Source organism: Brassica napus, chromosome C3 (genome assembly GCF_020379485.1).
Source record: "Brassica napus cultivar Da-Ae chromosome C3, Da-Ae, whole genome shotgun sequence".
In the NCBI taxonomy this organism is placed as follows: Eukaryota; Viridiplantae; Streptophyta; class Magnoliopsida; order Brassicales; family Brassicaceae; genus Brassica; species Brassica napus.
Genome location: NC_063446.1, coordinates 57902625 through 57920865, shown reverse-complemented (window position 1 = coordinate 57920865; position 18241 = coordinate 57902625). Strand labels below are relative to the sequence as shown.

The following is an 18241-nucleotide window of genomic DNA, read 5'->3' as shown; positions in this document are numbered from 1 at the left end:
ACCAAAGGTCCTTACAGTAATTTACTATGAATATCTAAATATTCTAGTAATTTTTAAAATATGTTTAACACTCTAGTAATAAACCAACTTTTCTTATACATTCTATTAATTTTCTCTAATTTATATAGATCCAAAAACACATCTCTATAATGTTTGTCATACTCGAATTATATACAGTGCTTGTTGAATCAAACTCTCTTTCCTATAACTTTCCTAAAATCATTTACATATTTTTAGAAGATACGCTACAAAAAATTGAAATTCTTTTACTTTCTTTCTTTTTATTAAAAAAAAAGAAGCTTTTTAGCTTCATAATCCTAAAAAGAATATTTTTTAAATGATACTTTTGGAACTATAAACACGTAAAGGGACAAAAGAAATGGGTCATTCATGAACCTATTACCTGTTCGTCGCTGCAACTTGTACAATAATTCAAATATTAATTTACTTTGGTCTTACATGTGTCGCGACTTTCTACTAGCGACGACCAAGAAGACCTATATGTAGATCCTTTCACTGTTACACTTATTTAGTTAAACAAGTCCACAAATTTTGAATTCAATAATGGGGGTTGTCTTCTCGGCTCTCGTTCTGTTCTTCACCATCATCACAAGTTTTTCCTCCACTCTAACAACATCCGCTTCACCAGCTCTCCATCCAGATGAATGTATTAAATCAAAATCTTGATCCTTATAATATCAAAGGTCAGTATCCGTAATTTTTTTCATAAATAAACTCGATAATATTTATGCAGTGAAAGCGCTTGGGGAGATAGCTACTACACTTGGAATCAAGAGACTCAACCTAAGTGATGGAGATCCTTGCCTTTTAAAAACTCTTAAACTCGGTGTTGTTTCGAATCCGGATTCGGATGTGGAAAACATTATTCTTTGTGATTGTAGTTTCAACAACAACATGACATGTCATATTATAGAACTGTGAGTGTGAATCTTTTATCTTCAATTATCAAATTTTTATTTTCTGATGATTTTTTTTTTATTTTTGAGAAATCACAGAATACTCAAGTCCGTAAGTCTTTCAGGGAAACTCCCGCCTGAGTTGGCCAAACTTCAGCATCTCCAGAAGATGTGAGTTTAGAACTTATGATTAGTCGTTGGTTTTGCAAACCATGGTTCATAATCCATGTTAGTCATTTGTGATTTTTTTTTGCAACAAAAGTGATTTGGTTGATCTATATCTAACATGGAGATAAATAAAATTAAAAATGTATTAATTCTTTAAAGTTTTCATTTATGTATATGATGCCACACTACAAAAGTACAGCCTCGTACCTAGTATCCATAATGGCTTAGTCACCCGAACATATGATGATTAATCAAAACAGAATAAACAGAAATTCGAACTTTCTTTTTTGATCATTAGCTTAGAAATTCGAACTTCTTTAGTCTGGAAATCTCTCCCATGTGGACATTTTATAGTGAGTTTCTGCTCTTTCTTGCAGAAACTTGTGCCGAAACTACCTTTCTGGCTCAATCCCAATGGAGTGGGCTTCAATGCCAAACCTCACTTCCATGTCAGCTCTCTCTTTCTCTCTCTCTCTCACTCCCTTGTAATCTTCATGATCTGGTAGGTAATTTTTCGCTTTCTTGCAGCTCGTTCTGCGCAAATCGTTTGTCTGGGCCATTACCTCCTGGTTTACAAAACTTTAAGAGTCTAAAATTCCTGTACGTCTCATACCTGTAGCCTCTAGGGGTATGCCTTCTAATCATTAGTCTAATATTACTTTTATTGTAATGAATTTTTCAGAGGGGTTGAAGCCAACCAGTTCTCTGGTCCTATTCCTGATGAGCTTGGTAACATGATCAACCTAACAGGATTGTATGATCCTCTTTGCATCTTAACTATCTTCCAAAACAACATGAACCATTGCTTTTATTGAAATAGTTTTAAGTATTTAGATAAAATCTCTTCTGAAAAACTGGGTTTTGCAGGGAACTTGCATCCAATCAATTTACAGGAAGCCTTCCTAGCTCTCTTGCTAGACTCGTAAATCTTGAGAAATTGTAAGTTGTTGCTACACTTACAGCAAAAAAGCATTTTTCCCCTTTTAGGGGGAAACGCTCTTTTATGCTTGGATGTGAGTAAATTTGAATCTCCTCAGGGGATGCATTAGGTTTGAAAGTTCGAAAAATGTTCTTATATTTGGCACCTAAATGAACTGTAACCTCTTGGTTACAGCTTTTGCTTTGAGAATATATTTTTTTTTTTTGAGAAATTTTCCTTGACCCACGAGGAAGTAAACTAGCTTTTTGTTTACACTATGCAGTAGGATAAGTGAAAATAACTTCAGTGGCACCATCCCAGAATATATTGGCAACTGGTCTCGGCTTACAAGGCTGTAAGCTTTTTCATAATCATTAAATGTAATTTCTCTTACAGTTTGTGTGGTTAATATCATCTAAGTTTGGTCGAATATGATCTTCAGAGATCTACAAGCAAGTGGACTGAAAGGACCTTTTCCTGACGCAGTGGCCCGCCTAGAAAATCTTACCAATCTGTAATTAACTATCTCAAACTAAATGATCAGCTAAAGAACCATTGAAATGAATATACTGATATCTAATATTCATTTTCAGGTTTATTAGTGATATGACCGGGATAAACTCTTTTCCTAATATATCTAGCCAAGCCATCAAAGACCTGTATGTGTGTTTTCAATGAAGCATGATTGTATTTGAGGATATCAAACTAAAAACTCCGTCCCTGTTTCAGGGTTTTGAGGAATGTGAGTATGTCTGGTAAAATTCCTTCTTACATTTGGAGTAAACCAAACTTGAGATCTCTGTAAGTTTGTGTTGAAATCTGAAAAGACTTATGCAGAATTTACTCAAAGATGTTCACACCTTATGTTGTTTTCTGCAGTGATTTATCGTTTAACAAGTTGACCGGTGAAGTTCTTGGAATAAACCCAGTACCAAAATTTACGTAAGACGCATATAATGTTAAGATATATAACACAATCACACACGGATGATTTATAGTTTTGATGTGTTGTTACAGTTACTTGACTGGCAATATGCTTTCCGGGGAAATTAAATCTGGTGTTTACCTCAACAGCAGATCAAATATGTACGTTTCAGCCTTCCCTTGTTTACATGACTTGAGAAATCTTTCAACATGTAAACTAATCTTTTTAGCAAAAAAAAAAAAAAAAACATGTAAACTAATCTTCTAGTTGGTTTTTCTACAGTGACCTCTCTTATAACAATTTCTCATTGCCGTTTAGCTGCCAAGAAAGGAGGTACATACGTACATATTTGTTGATAAAATGCTCATATTGAAGTTGATGTTCTCAATTTGTATTGGATCAGTAACATTAATACATACCGGAGCTCATCCTTAAAGAACACTTTGTAAGTTCACTCTTCTGCGTTATCTTCTGCAACAAGAATGCCTAAAGCTTAGTACAAATCTTTTGCAAGTTTTCTCCTGATCAGATGCCTAAATACTATGATCATTTTGTCATACAGAACTGGTCTTCTTCCATGCGCTGGTCCAATCACTTGCAAGCACTGTAAGCACATACTGAGAATTTGACCCACTCACTTTTGTTAATTCATTTTTTTATTGATGTTGATAATCGTTGTTGATTGTAGATAAGCGATCGCTACATATAAACTGTGGTGGGGAAACTGTGACTGTTACAAACTCTATTGGTAAAATCACTTATCAAGCTGATAACAGTGATCAGGTCAAAGCCGCTACAAATCAGCACTTCAAGAACTGGGGAATTAGCAACACTGGTGACTTTATGGATGATAATAGAGATGAAGATACGTACATCATTTCTACTAGTTTGACACTACCTGGAGATTCTCCTGATCTTTATAAGACTGCGCGTCGATCTGCTCTCTCTCTTGTTTATTATGCGTTTTGCTTGGAAAATGGAGAATATAATTTGAAACTTCATTTTATGGAGATTCAGTTTTCAGATCAAGAACTATATAGTCGTCTAGGTAGACGCATATTTGATGTCTATGTTCAGGTATAGCGTTATTGTTTACTGAATAATTGCTTTTTATTACCTAACTAAGTTGCTTAGAAGATTGAATTTCATTTCCTTTTGTCCCTTTTCTCCTCTGATAGGGGAAATTGTTCTTGAGGGATTTTAACATCAGACAGGAGGCTAATGGCACTCTGAAGTCTATTGTGAAAGAACTGAAAGCTGTTAATGTGACGGATCATAAGTTAGAGATATGGTTGTATTGGGCGGGTAAAGGGACAACACTCATACCCAAAAGAGGAAACTATGGTCCTCTTATCTCTGCAATCTCCTTGTGCCACAGTAAGTAACACTTCTCCTCTGCTTTAGAAAACTTAAGACTATTCTTGTTACTCCTTGTTACCTATAAATAATATTCATGTTTCAAAATTTCAGGCCTGGAGCAACATTGTGGAGGTCCCATAAGATAAATAAATAAATACTTTGTTACAAACTTCTTTCTCTAGATTGGTGTATGCATTAACACTTTTAGGGTCTCATTTGCAGTGGAGAAAACCAAACATCACATCAATTATCCACTAATTTTTGGGGTAACGGGTCCCTTGGTAGCAATTATTTTCTTGGCTTTGGGAATATTCTATGCTCACAGAAAATTCAGACAGGGCAAGAAAAAGAGAGAAAGAGGTATCAAAGCTCACAAAGTATATGAATACAATACACATATTTGCTCATAGCATTATTACTTATGATTTTGGAACCTGATCACATTATATAGACTTGAGAGCACGGGGTCTGCAAACTGTTTGCTTTACATGGAGGCAACTGCAAGCTGCAACTAATGATTTTGATGAAGCCAACAAACTTGGAGAAGGAGGTTTCGGTTCTGTATTCAAAGTATACTAAAACTAGAACACATGCCAAGTTTTTCTCAAGAATTTATATGGCTGTTTATTTGGTTTCTGATATGAGAAACATAATATGCAGGGAGAGCTGCCAGATGGAACTATCATAGCAGTGAAGCAGCTTTCTTCCAAGTCATGCCAAGGAAACCGTGAGTTTGTGAATGAGATAGGCATGATCTCTGGTCTCAATCATCCAAACCTTGTCAAGCTTTATGGATGCTGTGTCGAAAAGGATCAATTGCTACTTGTGTATGAGTACATGGAAAACAACTCCCTTGCTCTTGCTTTGTCTGGTAAATCAAAGTCATTCAGGTTTTCTTTATTTCAAGTGGACATATCATGTGAAGAAACATCATGTCTCTTCCATTTCCAGGAAAGAGCTCCTTGAAACTGGACTGGGCAGCAAGAAAGAAAATCTGTGTGGGAATCGGAAAAGGGCTTGAATTTCTCCATGAAGGAGCTGCGATGAGAATGATTCACCGTGACATAAAAACTCCCAATGTGCTTTTAGATGCCGACCTTAGTGCAAAGATATCTGACTTTGGATTGGCTAGGCTCCACGAAGAAGAACACACTCACATTAGCACCAAGATTGCAGGAACCATGTAAGTAGTATGTATTGTATAAACACACCATGGGAAAAGATTTAACGGGTTTTCTTAATATGTCTGAAAACATGAAAAAATCATCTATGTGGAATGGAGGTAGTATAACAGTATGTTTTCAAGATCTAAATATGTCTTCATTTCTCTTATGATGTAGCGGATATATGGCTCCAGAATATGCTTTAATGGGTCATTTGACCGAGAAAGCAGATGTGTACAGCTTTGGGGTTGTGGCAATGGAGATTGTTAGTGGGAAGAGTAATACAACACAAAAGGGAAGCGATGACAATGCCCCACTTATTAAATGGGTACTATGGAGCTTTCTGCTCTCTCTCTTTTGCCTTTTTATTGTCCTGAGTTCTATAGTTTAATCTATGACTCCTTTGACAATAAGCTTAACATCCATCTCAGGCCATGACACTGCAACAGAAAGGGGACATAATGGAGATTGTAGATCCGAAGCTCGAAGGTGAGTTCAACAGCCTAGAAGCAGAGAGGATGATCAAAGTTGCTCTTGTTTGCACAAATGCAACTCCTTCTTTACGTCCACTGATGTCAGAGGCTGTGAAAATGCTGGAGGGGGAGATGGAAATACCACAGATTATGTCAGGTCCTGCCGTGTATGGACATGATTTGAACTTTTCAAAGCTGATGGAGATGTAACAGTCAACATCCATGTCTGGCTATGGTCTGTCCCCATTTAATCAAGAATCAGCCACCTCAAACTCCACAGCAGAGTTTTCTTCTTAGTCATTGGAGTATCAAAGGCTGTGAACATTGCCTTTTCTCTTGAATTAACTTCAAACTCCATATCTTTTTTTTTTTGAAAGAATTTTAAATTTATTCACTTCAAAAAACCTCTGTGCAACCTAATGCTTTTTTGTACAGAAAAAAAAAACTATTCTAAAATTTTTGATGAATAAATCATCTACTTCCAAACCATATCTCCATATTTATTTTCAGATATCTTTCTCAAAGATGAGACCCTATTTCGAATAAGCTTATCCAAAAAGATGATGAGCCGGGCTGAGGATTGAGGAGCTTCTTCAACACAGCCAGATAGCAAAGGCTGTAGCTTGGAAGCTATAACGAAAGAGAAAGGTGGAGGTTCTGTCCTGTAGACCCACCACCAGTCTTTGCATCAACTGATTCTAATGATTTGAAATTCCTATGCCTGCCAGATCCCTTATCGTTCCTCGCCACACAAAAAGTTGTTTGAAACCTTACGTTGGAATATAATTTATGCTTACCATGAAAGTTCCTAGTGTTTAATCCTGGTCAGATCATATCTGGTCACGATATCCTGCTTTCTATCTCCCTGCGTATAAAAGCTGCTGAAATCTATTTTCCAAAGTTGATAATGAAACATGCATGAAGCTGTAGGCTGTAACTGTTCACTATTGCAGATTGAACAATAATTGTAGCTTGCTCAATAAATGCAGTTCTCTACTAGCAGACTAGGGGACGACCAAGACCCTATACGTAAATAATACGAAATATTTCTCTTTTAAAAACAATTAAAAAAAGACTTCCATTTCACAATTATTTTATCTCTTCTTCTTGTTGGTAAAGATTGTGACTAACCAACCAAGTCTACATAATCTATATCGATGATGTGGATCGTCTTCTTCTTCATCATCATTACAAGCTTCTTTGCGACTCTAACAACACCCACTTCACCAGCTCTCCATCCAGATGAATGTATTAAATCTTGATTCTTGTAAATATAAAAATTCAAGATCAATATTTTTTTGCTTATATGAACTTGATAACTTGTGCAGTGCATGCGCTTGAGGAGATAGCTACTACACTTGGTATAAAGAGAGTGAACCTAAGTTACAAAGACCCATGCGATTCACAAAGTCTAATGATCATAAAACAAGCTGATAGGAATCTGGAGGTGAACAACACCATTGCTTGTGACTGTAGCTTCAACAACAACATGACATGTCATATTACAGAATTGTGAGTGTTAATATCTTTCTTTTTTTTACTCTCTTATTTACTTCTTTAGTTTGCTTTAATTTCGACAAATGCAGAAGTCTCGTGAATTTAACTCTTGTGGGGAAAGTTCCACCTGAGTTAGCCAAGCTTCGACATCTCCGGTCAACGTAAGTCCAAAGATTTGATAAATTTAACAAACCTTTTTACGTTACAAGTAGAAGTAGAGGGTGAAAAAGATCATCTTATGTGCGATAGGTTAAAGAGAAAGCATGTTCATGTGTCAGACTCAGGGGTTTAGTGGGAATTAGATTTTTGTTGATTGTTAGAATTCTTAAATTCTGATTATAAAACTTGTTATGACACAAATTTTAATGCATCTTCTAAAAATATACAACACTTGCTACAAATTTAACAAAATTATATAAAAAAAAAACATATCTATGCAAATTTAACATAATCTCTCAAAAATCAACCTAACTCTATCAAAATCTAAGTTCCACTAGTTTCTATGGATTTGCTAGACATTTTTCTATTTTTACTACAAGAACTCACTACTTAAAACCAAGACAATAAAGAAATGAAAAAAAAAGGATTTGCAGGATATTCTTAAAGTAAAGTTTAAAACTTGATTGATCAACAAAACCTGTAGCCACTAGCCAGAGTATCTCTACAAAGAGAAACATAACAAAAGTTTCTTACGAGTTTTTTTTTCTCTTACTTGTAGCGACTTATCCGCCAACTACCTTACTGGCACGATTCCACTCCAGTGGGTTTCAATGCCATATCTCACTTTCATGTTAGCTCCCTCTCTCTGTCTCACTCTGATACTTCATATTCATGATTTACGAATAACTTTGAATATTCTCGCAGCTGGCTCTGCGGGAATCGTTTGTCTGGGAATTTACCAACTTGGTGGCAAAACTTCAAGAATCTGAAATTCTTGTACGTCTCTGAATGTTTCCCACTTCTGTGGCTTTTGATTATTAATTTCAAGGTTAAAATTTCCAAATTCAAGTGGATTGGCTATAACCCTTTATATATAGTTAATTATTTCTCCAATTACCAATTTAGGACTTCATTCATTCATACATTAACACTCTCCTCACGCTCAAGTGGAGACAACTATGTGAAAACATCCACGGAATGCCCCAACATCGGGTGGCTATGATACCATGTTAAACTCGGACCAACCTGACTTTAACATGGTATCTGAGCCACTAGTACATGGAAAACAACTCACTTGCTCTTGTTTTATCCGGTAAATAAATTAATAGAAATTTTCTAGCATAGACCTAAATTTTTTTTTGTCACAAATATAGATCTCAAAAATAAAAAAGACCAAAATAGAATGTTTTATAAAAAAAAGTAAATATACACTTATACTCCTAGGGTTAATTAATCTAGGCATTAGGGTTTAGAGTTAAGGGGTGGAATTTAGGGTTTAGGGTTTAGGGTTTAGGGTTTAGGGTTTAGTGTTTAGGATTTAGGGTTTAAAGTTTAGGGTTTATGATTTAGAGTTGAAGAGTGGAGTTTTGGGGATAGGATTTCAAATTTTAAAAAATAAATAAAATTTAAAATTTCCAAAATAAAAAATGTTATTTTGGTCATTTTAGTTTTTGAGGTCTATTTTATGACAAAAACTTAAAAATGTATATTCGAGAGAATTACCCATAAATTAATTTTTTTTTATTTTTATTAATAAATTAAAACTCATTCAGCGTTCCTTTACGTCTTGAGCCTAATTCAAGTTTGCATATCTCTTCCATATATAGAATGGGCAATGAGACAAAAAATCTGTGTAGGAATCGCAAGAGGTCTTGCATTCCTCCACGAAGGATCTATAGTCAGGATGGTTCATCGTGACATTAAAACAACAAATGTGCTTCTAGATGCTGACCTAAACGCAAAGATATCTGACTTTGGTTTGGCCAGGCTCCACGAAGAAGAACACAGTCACATTAGCACCAAGATTGCAGGAACCATGTAAGTTAGTATATTATAGCACAAACTTCAGAGTGTACATGGCTCCAGAGTATGCATTATGGGGTCAACTAACAGAGAAAGCAGACGTGTATAGCTTCGGAGCAGTCCCGGCTCTTACCCATGGCAACATGGGCATTTGTCATGGGTCCATGGGTCCAAAAATTTTTTGTGTTGTTTTAAAGGTCCATTTCAATCTGTTAAATTATCAAAAAGATTCATAATTAAGTAAATCTAATTTATTTATTACAAGACAAAACAATAAAAAATCGGTACATTCACCATTAATTTTGAGATATATTTTTTATTTGTTTCAGGTAGTGTTTTGAAAACCGGACCAGACATTGATTCGGCATTGTAACTAGATCAATGGTCGGACCGGTCCAATTGGTTCAACTGGGTTTTAAATTTTAATTAAATTTTTTATTAAGTAACTATTATATGTATAACAAAATTATTTTTATAAAATTTTATATAATTATTAGAATCTAAAAATGATATGAAAACAAAATTATTTTTTTTAAAAATAATATAATATAATGAAAATAATTTATTTAGGTAGATACTTAGAAAACAATATGAAATTTTTATGAAATATTTTTCAAATTTGCAGTTTAAAAAAAATTCTTGAATTTGAAAAAATAGGATTTTAATATCAACCTTGATCACTGGTTTTAGCGAGTTTTGCCGGTTTTTGACCGGGTTTGCCAATTTAACTCAAATCCGGTTTTTAGTATAACCCGGAACCGAATAGATGGCCGAGTCACGGTCTGACCGGCCGGTCTGGTCCAGCCGGCCGGTCCGGTCCAGTTTTCAAAACACTGGTTTCAGGTTTTAGAGTTCAAATTAAAAAAAATGCAGTGAAGAAAAATATAGAAAATATTTATAAAAGGGTCCATATTTTGGGTTTCGCCCCGGGCTATTATATTGGTTAAGACGGCACTGCTTCGGAGTTGTGGCCATGGAGATTGTTAGTGGCAAGAGTAATACTAAACACAAGGGAAGTGCTGATCACGTCTCCCTTATCAATTGGGTAACTATGGAGATTGTTTTTTCATTTGATGTGTGTGTGAATGTGCTATACGTCTGCTTAGGCCACTTATCTGAATCTCAGGCATTGACGCTGCAACAGACAGGGGACATAATGGATATTGTAGATCCAGTGCTTGATGGTGACTTCAACAGCAAAGAAGCAGTAAGGATGATCAAAGTTGCTCTAGTTTGCACACATTCATCTCCTTCTTTAAGACCTACAATGTCTGAGGCTGTACAAATGCTCGAAGGAGAGATTGAAGTAACGCAAGTTATGTCAGATCATGGTTTATATGGGCATAACTGGAGCATCTCAAAGCTGAGGGACGCTGATACACATGCTAGCCTGAACATATATGGTGTGACCGATCAAACAGCATCGACAATGAAGTCCTCTGTTTCTGCTAGTGATCTCTACCCGTTGTATCCCGAATCTCTGATCCTAAACTCCACATAAACAAGAAAGAAGCAGAGACGTTGATAAAAGTGGCTCTCGTGTGCACGAGCAATTCTGCGTCAGATCGTCCAATTATGTCAGAGGTGGTTGGTATGCTGGAAGGTCACTATCCAGTACCGGAACCAACCCCGGGAACAAGCAGGAAATCAGGGGATATAAGGTTTAGGGCGTTTAAAGATGTAAGGAAAGGCATGGAAGAGAACAACAGTAAGACTCAGTTTTCTCTTAATAGTTATCCTTCTTCTTCTTCCGATACTCATGTGGCTGGACAAGAAAGAAAGCAAGATGAGTCAGGGCCTTGAAGAGGTTTCCAATTTGCTGTCCTCTCTCTATATTTTGTAAATGATATGAGTTTTAATTATGTAAAACCGTTTGGAAGTTTATTACACGATTAGTCCATTTACTGTGCTTTTTTTTTGTATCTATATTAAAGCTTGATTAGTTAGGGACTCAGTGTTGTGGAAAACCAAAACTCAAAAGATGATAAAGTCAGTGATCTTTCCTAGTCATACTTTTAAAGCCTTTAAATTCTACATCAAGAACTAAAGTTTGATTAGTTATCTTTGTGGAAAATCATACTTCTGAAGCCTCTGAATTCTACGTTAAGAAAATTATTCTCTTTTTTTTTTTGTTCAACTTAAATGAAAAGATAGACACTGATACTGATTGATGCAGATTGACTAGCCTGCTTGGTGCAGGCTTAGTTTGATCCAGGAGTACTTTTAAAAAGGTTTAGTAGACGATTAGTATATTGGCATCTGGTCTTGATTCAGTGCGGAAAACCAAAACTCGAAAGAAAATAAAGTTGGTGATCTTTCCTACTCATACTTTAAAGCTTTTAAATCCTACATCAATAATTAAAGCTTGATTAGTTATCTTGCGGAAAAATTCTGTCACAGACAGAGTCTGCCACATCGTATTAATTAATATATGATATAAATGTGTATCCGAATCTGAACATATTCTGTCCATCTGAACCAAAATTGATCCGGCTTATCAAAAGAAACTTGATCGATCCGGCCTATCAAAAGAGACTCGACCGATCCTGCTTTTCTTTAATAGTATGTATGCTTGTATATATAGATAATTGTGGAAAATGTGAAGTGTCTTATGAAATGCAGTTTGACTAAGCTGAGATTTAAGAGAAAACTAAAACTTTACATCATCTTAATTTATTTAAATTCAAAACACACACTTATCTTTATGAAATGTTTGTTAAAACTGAATTATATGTTAGGAAAAGTCTCTATTGCTTACTGGATCTTACTAACTTGCTTACCACATTGGTTGAACATTTGTCTGAAATGACATCAGTTTGTCTCCATGGAATTGACTCGGATAGCATGCAACGAATGAAAAGATAACTAAAATCTTGGATCATTTAACCAAGTTGGGCCGGTTCAAAATATAACACAAATATTTAAGATAATGAAATAATAAGTTTTAGAAAAAACTATGTAAATATATGGTCCTATTAAAATCAGAAATTAATAATTTATATATATAGTTTATATAAGTACAAACAAAATATTGTATTGTTTATTTTATATTCACAATGAAGTTCATCTTTATTTTCTTATTAACACTTCAATAAATTTTCTATAATATTTAGAAACATTATATCTAAAAAAATATCTGAATTTTATGAGGTATATTTCATATACACTAAATAATTTAGTAAAGCAATATGTAAGTCGATTTTCTAAAATTTAGTTAATATATATGTAAAATCTAAAAAAGAAAGTTTACTGTATAGCACACCTAATGTAACTATTGAAAACTCTAGTGGAAACTTTTTGTGTCAAGGTGATAAGTGACACAGGTTATACTGAATTACTGATATGTTTTCCAAAAAAAATGAAATGAAGAATTACCAATCTTATTTTTGTTACAGAGGATATATGGCTCATGAATATTAAATGAGGGGATCGAAGGGTCGCCTAAGAGAAAGACATATGTTTACAGCTTCGATGTGGTGGCATTGGAGATCGTTTGTGTTGCAGAAGGGGATTTTGGTGCGAGCTGGAAGGAATGTTCGATGTGATAGCGGCAGAGCCAATGATCAAGGTATGTCTCCTATGCTCTGACAAGTCTCCCACATTCTCCCCAAACATGGAGGAGTTGTGAAGATGCTTGGTGAAGAAAATGAAATAGAACAGATGATCATATCAGATCTTGGAGTGTACTGTGAAAACTTGCCCTTCAAACCATCGTATTTGTCTTCTGATTATGTCATGTCGAATAGTCGATTACATCATCATCTGTTTGTGCTTATTATGATCTGTACCAATTCAGGGACTCCATTCTCCATAGTTTACATTAGACAGTAGCTTAAACCATTTGATGATCTCCACACTAGGGTTATCGTTGTGGGCTAGGTTGAGCTCAAGAGAGGAAGTGTGAGTTAAACCATTTCTAATGTATTATGCTATTTTCTCTTCTAAAACAGAGGTGAAATATGTTTCAAGGTATTTTCTTAAAAATATCAATATCAAATATATAGTAAAAATAGAGGAATGCTATTGTTTTTTCATAAATAAAAGAAAAAAAATCATCTCTATTATAGAAAAATAAATAAAGGTGGGCTGAAACAATTTTATCTTTAAATTCTATTATAGAGATAGAAATAACAATTTATTGGAGTTGTTCTTAGAGCTCATATAGTTAGTGTGTTATTTGGAAAGGTTTTAATTAGAATAAAATAAAATACATAGTTAACTAGTTATATAACTAATTCAAAAAGGTTGTTCTATCAAGTCTACTTCTTGACTATTCCATTGCGTTGCTTTAAGTCTACCTCCAAGGAACATAGCTTTAAAAGCTTTCTTATAGTAGGGGCATGGCTCTGTTCTTGATAGGTAAATGAACGAGTGGTGTGTATATCTGTAATACGTGCTGATGTAATTTTGTGTTTATTATTTGCTTTGACTCTTTCTACATAGCCATCAATTTATTCATTTAATTTGCAAAAGTAATGCATCAATTATTTTGGTTCTGATTGTTTGGTTGGATATGTACTTCGATTCCACCAATATATGGGGTAGGCACATATCGAATACTACCATAATTTTCTGTATTTCTTTTAACACTGATTTATTAGGATATAACAATTTTGAGAAATACTGCACAGACGATTCGACAACCGACAATATTAACAGCATTATGAGGATCAACGTCTAACTGCATCATCCGAGCCGCTCCATGAAGATCTACACCTAACGGGATTTACTTGCACTATATTGAAGATCACTTGTAAGTCTTTTTTCCGTAACCTACATAATTGTCTAATAAATTGTTTTCTCCAGAAAATGAAACGTGGACCTCCTCGAGTAGAATCATCAATGAACCCTTAATCAAACCACTTGACTAATGGGCTTCCATGATTTGTGATTTGTTAATTAACAGAGATCTAATTTTTCTATTTGTTTTACTTCGGAAAAATACAGATATCCAGTTTTCTGGAAATCCAGAAAATTTACAAAAGTTTGCGATATTTATGGATATCTCATCCATTTTGTTCAATAAAAGAAAAATCTAGAAAAATATACGAGATTGTTTTTAAAAAAATATATCATTTACATAACATAAAATAAAAAAATATAGATTAGTGAAACTATATGTTCCATATATTTTTAAAATTATTTATATTTTTTTTATAAAACATTAAATTATAGGAAAATTATAATTTTATAAATATTTTATATTCCTTTCTTAATTGAATACTCTTATAAGTAAATTTATAAATAAAATTAAATGTTAAATAATAATTTTATAAATTATACAGTTAAAATTTTATATTTAATTGTAAATATATCTCTATTTGTATAAAAGTCAGAGCTGAGCTGATATCCAAGTTTAAAGGTTTTAATATTATCATTTTTAATTGATATTGATTTTTAATATTTGATGGGGGGGGGGGGGGCAGATGTACATTTATCAATCAACTACTTGATGTCCCGCACCTTGTGTGGACTAATATATAAATATATATATAACAATTTTTAATTCTAATGTTTATTTTATTTTAAAAATTATTTAATTAGATACAAATTTAAATTAATATTATGTTATAATAGTTCGATATTCATATTGGTAATCAATATACTAAATTATGTTATACTGTTTCCTAGTTTTATTTATGCATGTAGATTTTGGATCAAAATATTTTCTATAGTAATAATCAAATTAAAAATTGGATTTATTGTAGTTGGACTAAAATGAAAGGATTATAAGCAATCACAACCCATAAAAAAATTAACAAAATAATAATAGCCTAGGGGTGTTCAATCCGGTAAAACTGAACCGAACCAAAATTGAGAAAATAGTTTAGATTTTGTAGTACCGAATAAACCGAATGGATGTTATTTTTAAAAACCGCAGTATATGGATATGGTTTAGTATATATTAACCAATCAACCGAATAAACCAAATAAATCGATTAATTAAAAAATATTGTATACTTATATAAAAAAATTATAATAATTTATATTTGGATCAGTATTTCTAATAAGAATCAGAGAAACCAGATATAATATTAGTCATTCAAATCATAAAATAAATATAAGAAAAACCTGTTCCAAAACAATAAATAAGATTAATGTAATTATGATATATCGGTAGATATTGTTAATATCTATTGATTAATTAAATGTCTTAAATATCATGATAATTGTATATTAAAATATATTTTTTAAAAAATAGTTATATATCAGTAGAATAATTTAATGTTTATTATTTATCTTAAATATCATGATATATATATATAATAAAATAAAGTTTTAAATAATAATGTTAATTAAACTAATTATTTATTCTAAAATAATGGAAAAGATGACACATAAGAAAATTCACTAAAATCATGGAAAAAATGACAAGTAAGCAAATTCACTTTTCAAAAATTAGTATAGATAGAAACTTTCAGTTAATTTAATATCTTAATAAATCTTAAAACAAGTCATTCTATTTTGTTTATTAAATCTTGAATTAATCAATAGTTTCGAACTTTTCAATTAGTTCAAGATATTGATAAACCAGAAATAAGTGGTACAGTTATCGCCAAATTATGTTAATTCAGTGATCGAAGCTCTATTTTGGAATTGGGACCAAAGTTCCTTTTTTATACTCCATTTTTATCATTCTTCTTTTGTTAAATATCCAAGGACCGAGGTGATCGTCTTAGGGTTCGGGCTCGTGGACATTTAGAATCCAAACTGGTTATTTTAAAGACCAACTTCGCATGTTGGTAAAATACGGAGCATTTGACATTAAATAATTGAACTTCTTTTTTTTCTTTCTGAAATTTAATTATTGAACTTCTTTTAGTGAGAACAAAATGCTTCTAAAATTTAAACTTCTTTTTTTTTTCTGAAATTTAATTATTGAAATTTAAAAGAACTGGTATTTTATTGTATCGCAGGAATTTAAATAAGGACGAAATTTTATACCCGTAGAATTTTTAACACTGATATAAAAAGAGAGAATTTGTTATTATAGAGAGAGAAGAGATTGAGGTGTGTTATAAACGATCGATGAAATTAAAAAGTGAAAGTTACTGTGTAAATAGTGACAGTTGGCCCCATATTTGTTCACAAACTCAACAATTGAGGCGCTGCCATATTTGACGTTTGTAACACTCCCCATTGGGGACCGGTGTCACTATCGTCTTTTGCTTAACGTCTATGTTGCCTCGTTAAAAAGAGTACAACTACGTAAGCTCCCCCTCGAATGAGCAGTCATAGATCCTTCTGATGGCGCATTCCAATGTTATGGACATGTTTTCTGAATACTGAAGTCAGAAGTGATTTTGTGAAGAGGTCAGCTGCATTGTCGCATGATTGGACATATTTTACTTCAATTTCTTTCTTCTTCACGAGTTCTTGAGTATATGATAAGAACTTCAGATGAATATGTTTCGTTCTATCGCTTTTGATATATCCGTCTTTTGTTTGAGCAACACATGCTGCATTATCTTCATATATAATAGTTGGATCCGTATTTTCGTCAATCCCACTGCTTGAACAGATGTGTCGGCTTATTGATCTTAGCCATACACATTTTCTACTTGCTTCATGGAGTGCAATGATCTCAGCATGATTTGAAGAAGTAGCCACGAGCGTTTGTTTCTGAGAACGCCAAGATATAGCAGTGCCTCCTATCGTGAATACGTATCCTGTTTGTGATCGGGCTTTGTGTGGATCTGAAAAATATCCAGCATCTGCAAAACCAACCATTTGACCTTTTGAACTTTTAGGATAAAACAAGCCTAAATTAATGTTCCCTTGGAGGTAACGAAAAACATGTTTAATCCCATTCTAATGTCTTCGAGTTGGAGATGAGCTGAATCTTGCCAAAAGATTCACAGCAAATGATATATCAGGCCGTGTACAATTTGCAAGGTACATCAGCGCTCCAATTGCACTTAGATATGGTACTTCCGGACCAAGTATCTCTTCTTTCTCCTCAGGTGGTCGAAATGGATCACTTTCAATATTAAGTGATCTAACGACTATCGGGGTGCTAAGAGGAGTTGCTTTATCCATGTTAAAGCGTTTCAATACTCGTTTGGTATATGTAGATTGGTGTACAAATATACCTTTTTGAGAATGCTCAATTTGTAACCCTAGACAATATTTTGTCTTTCCGAGATCTTTCATCTCAAATTCTCCTTTTAAATAATCTGACGCCTTTTGTATTTCTTGTTGAGTTCCGATAATGTTAAGATCATCAACGTACACCGCGATTATCACAAATCCGGATGTTGTTTTCTTTATGAAAACACAAGGGCATATAGGATCATTCGTGTATCCTTCTTTTGTTAAGTGTTCACTGAGACGATTATACCACATTCGTCTAGATTGTTTTAACCCATATAATGATCTTTGCAATTTTATTGCACATAACTTATTAGGTTTGGAACTTAACGTTTCTGGCATTTTAAATCCATCTGGGATTCTCATATAGATATCAGTATCTAATTATCCATATAAATATGCCGTAACGACATCCATGAGACGCATTTCTAAATTTTCATTGGCCGCTAGGCTCATCAGGAATCTAAATGTGATTGCGTCCATGACAGAAGAATAAGTTTCCTCATAATCAATTTCTGGCCTTTGAGAAAAACCTTGGGCTACGAGACAAGCTTTGTATCTTGTAATCTCGTTTTTCTCATTTCTTTTTCGGACAAACACCCATTTGTACCCAACAGGTTTTATATCTTTGGGTGTGAGCACAATAGGTCCGAATACGTTTCGTTTGTTAAGCGAATCTAGTTCGACTTGAATTGCATCTTTCCATTTTATCCAGTCATGTCTCTTTTGACATTCATATACAGACTTTGGTTCTGGATCTTCGTTTT

General features: G+C 33.6%; 2 protein-coding genes across 4 annotated transcripts; both read left to right on the top strand.

The window, feature by feature from the left end:
- The first annotated feature begins 440 nt into the window (after nucleotides 1-440).
- LOC106427603 (probable LRR receptor-like serine/threonine-protein kinase At1g29720) lies at nucleotides 441-11295 on the top strand. 3 transcript variants are annotated; one of them, XR_007320400.1, is made up of 30 exons: nucleotides 445-667; nucleotides 755-938; nucleotides 1017-1088; nucleotides 1463-1534; nucleotides 1614-1685; nucleotides 1768-1839; nucleotides 1953-2024; nucleotides 2288-2359; nucleotides 2447-2518; nucleotides 2598-2663; nucleotides 2734-2805; nucleotides 2884-2946; nucleotides 3022-3090; nucleotides 3212-3262; nucleotides 3333-3374; nucleotides 3492-3535; nucleotides 3618-4006; nucleotides 4108-4306; nucleotides 4400-4420; nucleotides 4511-4648; nucleotides 4740-4858; nucleotides 4949-5159; nucleotides 5240-5471; nucleotides 5629-5779; nucleotides 5883-6241; nucleotides 6435-7172; nucleotides 7253-7436; nucleotides 7511-7582; nucleotides 9188-10428; nucleotides 10510-11295. XR_007320400.1 is itself a non-coding variant. In XM_013868320.3 (25 exons), the coding sequence occupies exons 1-25, from the start codon at nucleotides 565-567 to the stop codon at nucleotides 5835-5837; spliced, it is 2679 nt and encodes an 892-aa protein (XP_013723774.1). In that variant the 5' UTR covers nucleotides 441-564; the 3' UTR covers nucleotides 5838-5899. The 3 variants fall into 3 exon arrangements, 2 of the variants coding, with proteins under 2 accessions (XP_013723774.1, XP_013723773.2); XM_013868320.3 differs by lacking the exons at nucleotides 6435-7172; nucleotides 7253-7436; nucleotides 7511-7582; nucleotides 9188-10428; nucleotides 10510-11295 and having other exon boundaries at nucleotides 441-667; nucleotides 5629-5792; nucleotides 5830-5899; XM_013868319.3 differs by lacking the exons at nucleotides 6435-7172; nucleotides 7253-7436; nucleotides 7511-7582; nucleotides 9188-10428; nucleotides 10510-11295 and having other exon boundaries at nucleotides 5883-6413.
- Nucleotides 10357-10884, top strand: LOC106427606 (probable LRR receptor-like serine/threonine-protein kinase At1g29720). Its single transcript, XM_048749817.1, has one exon. It carries the CDS (start codon nucleotides 10357-10359, stop codon nucleotides 10882-10884), a length of 528 nt encoding a protein of 175 aa, XP_048605774.1.
- Nucleotides 11296-18241: the final 6946 nt, after the last annotated feature.

Excerpts from the sequence above, each read along its gene's own strand:
- LOC106427603 (XM_013868319.3), top strand. The coding sequence starts at position 565 with ATGGGGGTTGTCTTCTCGGCTCTCGTTCTGTTCTTCACCATCATCACA. Across the intron at positions 2,025-2,287 it reads CTCGTAAATCTTGAGAAATT|TAGGATAAGTGAAAATAACT; the intron begins GTAAGTTGTTGC and ends TACACTATGCAG. Across the intron at positions 4,421-4,510 it reads CCTGGAGCAACATTGTGGAG|TGGAGAAAACCAAACATCAC; the intron begins GTCCCATAAGAT and ends TCTCATTTGCAG.
- LOC106427606 (XM_048749817.1), top strand. The coding sequence starts at position 10,357 with ATGGAGATTGTTAGTGGCAAGAGTAATACTAAACACAAGGGAAGTGCT.